Here is a 10,664-nt window from a genome sequence, read left to right as displayed (position 1 = left end):
AAGAAGTAAAAAACCTTGTAATTAAAAACACGGTTAATGTCATTGAACATTGCTTTTAACATAATCAAACATACTCCGTAGAGTCATTAGAAGAAGATGATGATGATGAAGTGACAGGGTTAGTCTCCCTTGAGTCAGGAATAATAGAAGAAAATTCTTATTAATACTTAATTAATTGCTTTTTATTAAAATTATTTTTTTTTATCAGTTTTCAAAACAGATTTTAGAATCACTTACTAATGACACGACTGGAACTTGTTTATTTGATGAAAGTTGTCCTTCATTTAAGTAGATTTGAAGACATTGTAGAATTTATTTTTATTAATAAAAAATGTGCTGACACAATTAAAGCATTAAAAGTAAATCCTCCTTTTAATGATGAACTTGCACTAAAAAAATTCTTTAAATTCTTTACACCTGAAACTCTTGACAGACCTTATTTAACAACAGATATATCTATTTATAATAAAGTAAAATGTATTAGAGATGTAATTATATCTATTTTTTGTCGTCTTAACGCTCCACATAAACAAATAATTCCACTTCTTTCAAAAATTGTTTCAATACGTTTAGATACACCTTCTGTATATGAAAATAAACCAATAACAATTGATTTCTTTATAAAACATGCAACTAAATTTATTAACTTACAATGTATTAGTGGAGACTTAAAATTATTAGTTAACTTCTTTAAGAATTATTCATATAATGGAACAAATAAAAGTGCTAATTATCCAAAAAAAATTATTATTAATAATTATGAAGATCAACCATTAATTTTAAGTAATTCTACAGTTAAACTAATAAATAAACTAAAATCTTATTTACGTTTAAGTGATGAAATTCAAATTATAATAATTACTTACTCACATCCTTCAAATCCTGAATTTTTAAAATGTTTAACTGGAGTTACTTATTGTTATTGTGTTGTAACTCCTCAACAATGTATTCCGAAAGAAGAAAATCTTTGTGTGTTACAAGGAAATTTTATTTTAGAAGAAACAACAGATGGAAAAAGATTTGAACATTTACTTCAAAAGGCTTATGTTCAATCAATTCAATTTAATAATATTCGTTCAATAACAACACATTGGGATATTCCAAATTTTATTAAAACATTAATAATTTATGAAATGGACTTAAGAGAAAATCAAAATGAAAGTAATGATAGCCAAGAAGAAGATGATATTAATGATGATGATGTACAAATAGATTATTTTTTAAAAACACCTTTTCTAGAAGAATTATGTCTTAGTCGATGTTCAAATGTTTCGTATCATTTAAACACTTTTACCATTAAAAAAGTTACTATAAATGATTGTTTTAATATTTCTCTACAAGACAGTGATATTTCACCATTTCCTCATCTTAATAAAATATCTATTTGTGGCTCAGATAAATTATTTATTGGAATTACTAATACTGTAATGGAAACACTATCTATTGAAAGTTCTTCTTATTGCGTTATCAAAGGCTCAATTGATTGTTGTCATAGAGTCAATATTAATAACTTGTATAAATGTGTTGTTCCTTGCATTAATTTTTTAAAATCAAATATTCATATTGAAGGTTGTATTAAAACATTTTTTTCAAGTACTAAAACACTTAACGACATTACTATTTCTGTAGATGATGATGACGATGATGAAAGTAATAAAGAAATTAATACTATTTCAGAAGATGATACAGAAAGAAACAACCCATTATCATTCAAAGGTATTAGTTATAAAGACCTTAATTGTTTGATGTATAATACTTTTAATTATCCTTGCGATAATATCCAAAATTATTTGAAAGATCTACTTACTTTTTACAAACCAAGAAAATTTAATGTTCAAACTGATAGAATAGAATTAATTGATAATTCTATTAAACGCTTAATACCAGTTTATGGTGAAAATTTTGATGCTTTAGTATCTGATAGATTTGTACTACCTGAAGATAAAAGAAAGATGCGAATTATGACTCAAAGTGGAATTGTAGAATCTGAAGCTCTGATTCATTACTATGAAATTGAAGTTTATGGGTATTGTCTACTTTCTTTAGGATTATGTTATGACCAAAATTGCATATTTAATTTTGATGAACAACATGTAGGATGGTCCGAAGGAAGTATTGGATACCACTCAGATGATGGCTATATTTATAATGGAGACAGTAATGGTAACCCATATGGACCAGCTTATGGAACACAGAAAAATGGACATAACATTATTGGTTGTGGATATGATACAATTAGTAAATCTGTTTTCTTTACTTTTAATGGAGAAAAATTAAAATCTATAAAAATGGATGACACAATTCCAATATCTGCGGTCATTGTTGTAGAAATGTTTAATAAAATTACAATAAACTATGGAGATACTCCATTTAAATTTGATTTACTAGAAGAAATAAAACATGTTGATCCAGAAAATGTATCAGACATTATTACTAATTGATGTTTCACATCTTCTTATTTTTTTGAGTATAATCTTAAAATAACAAAAGATGAGTGATATTAGAAAAGCACATGATAATTACACTACACAAACAATTCTTAAAAGAATTCAAGAAGAAAGTGACCGTACTGGAGAAAGTTATGAGACAATCAAACAGTCAACTGATAGAATAAAATCATCATTAAACACTCAAAATGATATTTCAGAAACACTTAACAGTTCTAAAAGACAATTATTTTTTATGAAAATAACAGCAAATGCAGAGGATTTATTTTTCAAATCAGGTCTGTTATTTTATGTTTTAGTGATACTTTATATCATAGTTTCAAGAACTATAGTTTCATGGTTCTTTTCTTATTAATTGAACTTCTTTTATTTTTTTTCTTGTTTAATAGTTCAAACCTCTTTTCACAACTAATTATTCAGTTATTTACCACTCCATTATGTCAAAACAAAATTACCAAGTTGTTCGTTACAAATATGAAAAAATAGTTTTTGAAGCCTTATTTAAACCTGGTTGTGCACTCAAAGTTCGTGAAGGTAAATTAGGAATTTCTAATGCAACATTTGCAGATGAGGTTTTTATTGCCCCACATAATAAAGGAAATATTGCCAAACCAGCTGAACTTTCAAAAGCATTTCCTGGTAAAAGTGGTGATGAAATATTGAAGACCATAGCTGAAAAAGGTGAAATTCAATTTTCTAGTGATGAAAGAAAACAACAAGTAGAAGATAAAAAGAAAAGAATTGTAGAATATATTCATAATTATTATGTTGACCCAGCTACCAATAAACCACATCCAATTGTTAGAATTAATAATGCTTTAGATGCTATGAAACTTGTTATTGATCCTGAAGCTCCAATGGAAAAAGAAATTAAAGAAGTAGAAAAGAAATTAAATGATATTCTCCCCTCTAAACGATTAGAAGTAGAAGCTATAGTTACAGTTCCAAATGACTTTTGTAAACTTGCTGATGGTGCTATGAAGAAATATGGCAGAATTACATCATCTTCAGCTAATGGAAATTCAAAGGTTTACAAAGTTTCAATTATACCAGGTGATTTCGATTCTTTAAATAAAGACTTAGCAAAAGCAACTAGAGGAAATTATCAAATTGACTTACCAAATGGTCAAACTGTTCAAAAGGATGCTTCTAAGAAAAAAGGAAAGAAAGGAAAATAACAACAGTACTACTTAAAGTTTGTGGTAAATTCAATTTGCTGGTTATTCTTAAATTTTATCATTAATTTTTGTTAATTATATTAAAAAAGAAAAATTAAATAGTAAAAATAAATCAAAAAATTCAATCATTTTCTTCACTCATATCATTACTAGATATATGAGACTTATCATTACTTTTATTTTCTTGAATATTATCTTCTTGACTTTCACCCTCACTCATTTTTTCTTCTTTTATATTTTCTTCTATCTCACTTTCACTCATTTCTTCTTTCTTTTCAGATTCTGATACAATTTCATCTGATTCTTTTTTAATAAGAAAATGAGACATTTGTAAACACATATTTAATAACGCAAGTGCTTGTTGACTTTGAGTTGACATCTTCTTATAAGTAAGACTAAGTGCTTTAAATAAATTTCGTAAATGTGGAAGATATTCAGAAGATGATGGAATTGCTGTTTGTGCAAGAGAGATATTTGGTTTAACTAATGTATTAATATGGAATCTAAGTAGTGCTGCCGTGAAAAAGACTGCTCTGTGGAAAAGTAATCCACTTACTTCTTTAGTTAAATATTCTAAAACACGAGAAAGAAGGGCAATTGGAATTCTACTTGCAACACTAACTATTTCTTCCATAGGAATTGATCTAAATGATTGATTTATCAAATTTTTATCATTTAGATGGACTGAGAAAATGAAGGCAGAAAGGAAATTTCCATTAGACAAATGTTCTAAAGCTGCTTCAGGTGTAATAGCTTCTGAAAGACAATAAGGTTGGAAAGCATGATTTCCTGATGTATATAATTGGACTCCGGCATCAGTTAAAATACTAAGAGTTTTACCAGCAGGTGAAACACAAATTGATTTAGTTTGAATTATTTTTTTTGTTTTCTTATCAAGGTTTTGTTTTAATTTTTTACTTGTAACGAAATCATAGATATTTGAATATGAATAGTCTTTTGTTACAAAAGACTTATATACTAATGATTTAGAAATAACATTGTAATATGCTACATATTTACTATTCCCACCACAAACAACCATTTCATCATTATCTGCAAGGAATTTTACAGAACTTACATATTTTTCTTTTCTTGCCATAATTTGTGTTGGATTATATGAACTTCCATCCCTTAAAGTATCTGGAGCTGCAGTTGTTGATAACTTAATACCACCAACTAAATCATTTCTATATGCAATAAGTCCAATCATCGATTTATCATCACATCCATATAAATAAAGATAACCATCTCTACAGGCTGAAACATACATTGTACCAATTGAATTAACAGATATTGACATAACTTCTGATGGATGATCTATAACTTCTGTTTGAAGATCATTTAAGAAATTAACACATCTAACAGTTTTATCCCATGAAGAGGTTGCAAGCTCTGATGTAACTGGGTGAATACAAATATCTGTAATAGGTCCTGCATGTCCAGTTAATACATCAAGTAACTTAGAAGTACGAATTGAATACAAAAAGACTTTTGCATCTTCTGATGAATAGGCAGCAACAATATCTCCATCCCTTGGTTCAATTACAATTCCATCAAGTTGATGAGTGTCAGGATGAAGTGCTCGATAGCATTTCTTTTTAATAAGATCATAAACCATAATTTTACCATTTCCACCAACCCCTATCACTGAAAGAGAATTAGGAGCAAAAGCAATTCCTCTAACAGCACAATCCTCTCCAACATCTCCTTCTTGTTTAATATTAAAATTAGCAATACATTCACCTGAACCAATCATCCATATATTTAAATTACCTTGTCCATCTCCTGTAGCAATATATTGACCATTTGGAGAAATGGTTTGAGAAAGAATAGCAGTCCTATGACCAACAGATTTCATTAAATAAGATTCTGTCTTCCACTCATATACCGTAAGGAAATCATATTCTTTATTTCCTAACGCAATACAATTGCCTGTATTTGAAACAGCAAGACTAACATATTTAAAATCACATTTATATGCATGTAATTTAGTAAACTGAGTTGTCTCAAAAATATTAATTTCACCATCAATATTTGCAGCAAGTATAGAACCACCAAATGCAGCAAAATGAATTCTATTTTTTGGTGGAATGATTAATTGCTTTTCTATTTGTTCAAAGTTTTTTGTTTCTTTATTATACTCATATGAAGCACAAACTCCAGATGGTGATACAATATATAAATGGTTATTAATATATTCACAAGCAACTACAGGTAATTTCCAAAATGCAATTTTATGTTTTATTTCTCCTTTTGATGTTAAAATTAATCCTCTATTTTCATCAGTAAACACAATAACTCGTCTTTTTCTCCAAACAATATGAATAATTTTCGAATTAGTAATAAATGATCGGTATTGTCTTACTAAAGTAAAAGAAACAGGCCTAGTTAAAACTGGAATTCTCCATATTTCAACTTTCTTTTCAAATCCTAATGCAAATAAAGGATAATCTGGTGAAAATTTAACACATAACACATCATCTTTAAAATTAATAGAAGAAAGAACTGTACGTGTTGCAACTGATATTAGTATTCCAAAATTTGTTTCATCAATAACTAATATGACACTATTTCTTGAGTCAATTGCAATTAACTTGATAGGCCGAAATGTTTCAACAGGAAAAACAGAAGAAACATGTGACTGAAGGTTTGTTACATGAATTCTATTTCCAGTACAACTATATAAAGAAATCCCATCAGGAGCAAAACATATATTTCCTGAATTATTGATTACACCAAATATATTTTCCAATTCATATACATTCATCTCTTCTCTTTGTTTTGACTAAAACCTTCTTTATTTTTTTTTTAGGGTTTTTGTATTTCTTAATATAATAATGTTATATATAACTATTTAAATTTATTTGTTTTTCGGAAGTATTTCTCATTACAATACCACAAAAGTTTTTTATTTATTTCAAATAACCTCTAAACAGATAAGTATGTCTATGACTAATAACTCTCATATAAAAAATAAATAAATTGTTTATTTGATATAAAATAAGATTAAAAATACTTTAAAAGTGACTTTTCAATATTTTTCTGTTGAAATAAATGTTTACAACATATTTTTTAAATTAATCAACTTGCAAACAAAATATAACGATTACAAAAAAAAACAAATACATTGGATTAGTATTAATATATTTTTTCCTTTGTTGAACAGATTGAACATATTTTTTTATAAAAGAAAAAGTCATTAATTATAGCATAAAAAAGAAGGTTTTTATGTTTTACTTAAATCCCAGTCTCTTCTTATGGTTAAGTATTTTTTATCTTTAAAAAGTAAAAGATGTTATTACAGAAATAAAAATTTGAAGAAATAATTGAGAAACTAATACTTTTCAAAAAAATTCAAAAAAGAGAGGTTTATAAAAAATATCAACAAACAATTCACAAAAAGAATTTGAAAGATTAATTTTCATTGACAGCAGAAATTAATTTGAGAATTCTTTCCTTACTCAATTCATTTTTCCAGAATCCATCAACTTTGAAATATGAACCAACGATGAGGGCATCAGCACTAGAATACTCATTAACGTTTTCAGGTGTTACTCCAGATCCAACTAAGACTGGGATAGAAACTGATTTTTTTACATCACGAACTTCTTGTGGATCAGTTTTAACACCAGTAGAAGTACCTGTAATAATAATACCATCAGAAAGGAAATATTGAGCAGTTTTTGCAGTATCAATTAAGCTAACATCAGAAGTGATAGAATGGGCAGAATGTTTCTTTTTAATATCAGTAAAAACTAACACATCTTCAGCGCCAATCATCTTTCTGTATCTTAACAATTCACCTGCATTAGAATCAATGTAACCTTCATCAGCAACATGACCAAAAACAAAGCCTTCTGCTCTAATAAAATCACATCCAGAACAAAATGCAGCTGCCATTGCTTGTTTGTTTGCTGCAGCAAGAATTTGAACACCAACTCTAAGGTTTAATTGTCGTTTTATTTCATACCCAACAATACTCATAGCACTAGTAATTTCAGGTCCAGCAGTACTATTTAAATAAGGTACATCATGCATATTTTCTATCATAATTGTGTCTAAGCCACATTGCTGATAAACAGTAGCTTCTTCTACAGCCTTTTCAATGATTGCTCTACATCTTCCAGCGGTTGATGAGTAATTAGGTGTTCCTGGGAGAGCATGGACATGAACCATACCAATAATTCTGTTGTGACCTTCAAAGTAATTAGTTGTCATGAATAGTTTTTGAGATATTAGAGATCCTCTTCCTTTTCGTTCTAATCTGCTAGAACGTTCGTATTAGGAATTTAGGAATAAATTCTCAAATTACTCAATTAAAATCTTTTAGGTTTATTTTATCAAAAACAATAGTACAACTATCATTCTTTTATTACCAAATCATATAACCAAAGAAATAAGGTGTTAATGAAAGGGTGAGATGTAATTACTAACTAAATCTTTTAAGTGAAAAACGACCTAAACCCATTGAATAGCGTACATTTTTTTAACACCAAACCTTGATGGGTAATGATTACCAACAAAAACATCAGCTCCTTTTCCTGTTGTATCAATATAATATGACCCAAAAGTTGGAATAATATAAGAGTTGTTAGGAATAATACTGAAGCAGTCAGATGCACCAACAACAATATCTCCATCTGATGGACAAATCCTTAAGGTAGTAGAAAGTCTTTTTCGTGAAAATCGAGTTGGGGCAATTCCATGTGGGTTTTTCAATGAAAAGACAAAAAAATTAGGGTCTTTTTCAATATAGGTTGTATCAGAAGATACTGGTGGTGGTGGAACAGAATAAGAATTAAAAGTACCAAATATGTAATTGTCTGATGAGATAACAATGACCATCATGTTGGCTATTAAAGATGTTGTAGTATTAAATGCAGCTGGAAGCAACCCATCACGACTAGAATCAAACAATAATCTAAAAGTTTGTTTACCTGTCCACTGTCTTAGCAAAGAAAGGTCAGAATTAATTTCAGGGATTTCAGATGTAGAATAGGAGATAGAATTAGTAGAAGCAGTAATTGAAATACGAGGTGTGTGTTTATTTTCTCTTTCAGAACTAGATTCTAATAACTTACATCCTTCTAACTTTTCAAGTCTTGAATTAAAATCAGATAATAAAGCAAATATTTCTTGGTAAATATTTTGATTGTCTTTAGGAAGTTTAGAAATTGTGTTTTGTAATTTAGTTAATTGTTCTCGTGCAGTTGTCATCCTTTCTTATTTTTTTTTTGTTTTTAAGATTTTCTAATTTATTTCTTCGTTTATTTTTTATTATTCCTGTCTTTTTTTTTAAGTTCTTTATTTTTTCGGGTTTTTTCAAAATTTTCTTAAAATTTCGTGTTATTATTTTTTAGCTTTTATCAAAAGTTCATTGTTTTTTTCGTAAAAAATACTTTTTTATTTATGAAATGAAAAATAACAACAAAACAAAAATAAAATATATTTGTCAGTTTTGGTAGAATATTCTATTTTATTTTGTCAAGACGGGATTTTTTATTCACTTTTCTTTCTCATCACAAGATATTTTCTGATTCGTCTACCACCTCATTATGCATGTTAGACTAAACAAATGGTCCCACACATTTTTTTTATTTTATATTTTATATTACTTTCTTATGAATGAAATTGTGTTAATATATATGACCTAACTATCAATTGTTAGGTGTTTGTTTTGTATTATTGTTACTGGTGCCATTGTTAGTTGTAGTATTACCTACCCTTTTTTTGATATTACTTGTTCTTTAATAAGTTTTAGCTTTTCTCTTTAAATAAATATATTTTATTATTAAGCAAAAATTTGTTTTTAAATATTTTCTTTAAATTTATGTTTTTTAGTATCATCATTTATTTCGTTTTATTTAATTTATAAATAACCACTCATTATTGAAATAAGAAACACACAGTATAATTATACTTTACTATTGTATTTATGTTTATGTCATTCATTTTTTAGTTCACAGATTTGAAAGTTTAATCTTTCATTTTAATTTTAACAATTGTTGAATTTTATATTTATTATTTTTATTTCATTTATTGTTATTTGTTCTTTTAAAATAGTTGTTTGAATGTTCATTCTTATAATTTATGTTTTGTTTATAAGTTTCCTTTATCGAAGCTTCTTATTATTATTACTTCATTTTCTTTATTTCAAAGAGCTAAATTAATTCATTTATATCTCTCCTTTATAGTTTCTTTATTTTAATTTATTCTTTTATTGTTTTTTTCTTTTTGAATTACTTCTGTTTGAAGAGTTTTTTCTGTTTTGATTATGATTAATTCAATCAGGATAGTTTTTTAAATTAATAAATAGTTGTAAGAAATAAAGAATATCAATTACAAGATAAGCAAAATACTATTTCTATCAAAAATATTAAATGTCATATTTTTATTATATTATTTATTCTGCATCATTCTAGTTTAATGTTTAGATTTGATAGGTATTAATTATTTAAACATTCATATTTTGAACTTATCAACATCAAATTAAAATGGAAGCGTTAATCAACAACAATCAACTAATTAAAGAAGTAATAGAAACATTTCCAAACATTCAATAATCAATTGATGATACTACTAAGAATTATCAATATTATTTAGTAAGTATTAAAAATGAAATATTTGAAATAAAAAGGAATGAAACATAGTCAAAAAGAAATAAAAATTCATTTATTTTCATCAGAACAAAAAAAAAGAAAAAGAATGATGATGTTTAATATTACACACTCATAGTATTATTTTATTTAAGTAAACAATTGATTATTTCATTACATTTGGATATGAAGTTATAATATTCTTTACAAACAAATATTTCAATAAAACAATAATGTAAATATACAAAGATTATTAAATTAGATGTAAATTATGTTTTGATGTGGTTTTTTCATATCAAAGAAATTATAAATGAAATGTATCTCATCATTTGACTTTTATTTAAAATGAAAAATAATTAATTGAAAATATTTGTTTCTATTGTTAGTTTTAATTAAAAACAGTCAACAATCATTAATAAGTCATAAACTCTTAAATAATTTCA

At 26.6% G+C, this 10,664-nt stretch overlaps 6 protein-coding genes across 6 annotated transcripts; 3 read left to right on the top strand and 3 right to left on the bottom strand.

Annotated features, from left to right (window-relative positions):
* Positions 1 to 266: 266 nt before the first annotated feature.
* ENU1_139180 (SPRY domain containing protein) lies at positions 267 to 2,441 on the top strand (the record flags this gene model as incomplete). The annotated part of the gene is made up of 1 exon (XM_008860283.1): positions 267 to 2,441. One exon carries the CDS (start codon positions 267 to 269, stop codon positions 2,439 to 2,441), a length of 2,175 nt encoding a protein of 724 aa, XP_008858505.1.
* A 49-nt stretch (positions 2,442 to 2,490) lies between these two features.
* On the top strand, positions 2,491 to 2,802 carry ENU1_139170 (hypothetical protein; the record flags this gene model as incomplete). Its single annotated transcript, XM_008860282.1, has 1 exon — positions 2,491 to 2,802. One exon carries the CDS (start codon positions 2,491 to 2,493, stop codon positions 2,800 to 2,802), a length of 312 nt encoding a protein of 103 aa, XP_008858504.1.
* An 82-nt stretch (positions 2,803 to 2,884) lies between these two features.
* Positions 2,885 to 3,625, top strand: ENU1_139160 (rRNA metabolism protein, SBDS family protein; the record flags this gene model as incomplete). Its single annotated transcript, XM_008860281.1, has 1 exon — positions 2,885 to 3,625. The coding sequence occupies one exon, from the start codon at positions 2,885 to 2,887 to the stop codon at positions 3,623 to 3,625; it is 741 nt and encodes a 246-aa protein (XP_008858503.1).
* Positions 3,626 to 3,746: 121 nt separating this feature from the next.
* On the bottom strand, positions 3,747 to 6,392 carry ENU1_139150 (WD domain, G-beta repeat-containing protein; the record flags this gene model as incomplete). Its single annotated transcript, XM_008860280.1, has 1 exon — positions 3,747 to 6,392. One exon carries the CDS (start codon positions 6,390 to 6,392, stop codon positions 3,747 to 3,749), a length of 2,646 nt encoding a protein of 881 aa, XP_008858502.1.
* A 647-nt stretch (positions 6,393 to 7,039) lies between these two features.
* ENU1_139140 (membrane complex biogenesis protein, BtpA family protein) lies at positions 7,040 to 7,843 on the bottom strand (the record flags this gene model as incomplete). The annotated part of the gene is made up of 1 exon (XM_008860279.1): positions 7,040 to 7,843. The coding sequence occupies one exon, from the start codon at positions 7,841 to 7,843 to the stop codon at positions 7,040 to 7,042; it is 804 nt and encodes a 267-aa protein (XP_008858501.1).
* A 240-nt stretch (positions 7,844 to 8,083) lies between these two features.
* Positions 8,084 to 8,842, bottom strand: ENU1_139130 (hypothetical protein; the record flags this gene model as incomplete). Its single annotated transcript, XM_008860278.1, has 1 exon — positions 8,084 to 8,842. The coding sequence occupies one exon, from the start codon at positions 8,840 to 8,842 to the stop codon at positions 8,084 to 8,086; it is 759 nt and encodes a 252-aa protein (XP_008858500.1).
* Positions 8,843 to 10,664: the final 1,822 nt, after the last annotated feature.

This window comes from Entamoeba nuttalli (genome assembly GCF_000257125.1).
Source record: "Entamoeba nuttalli P19 unplaced genomic scaffold asmbl_5799, whole genome shotgun sequence".
NCBI lineage: Eukaryota > Evosea > Mastigamoebida > Endamoebidae > Entamoeba > Entamoeba nuttalli.
Note: the sequence above shows the minus strand (reverse complement) of the source record. Positions and strands in the feature narration are given on the sequence as shown.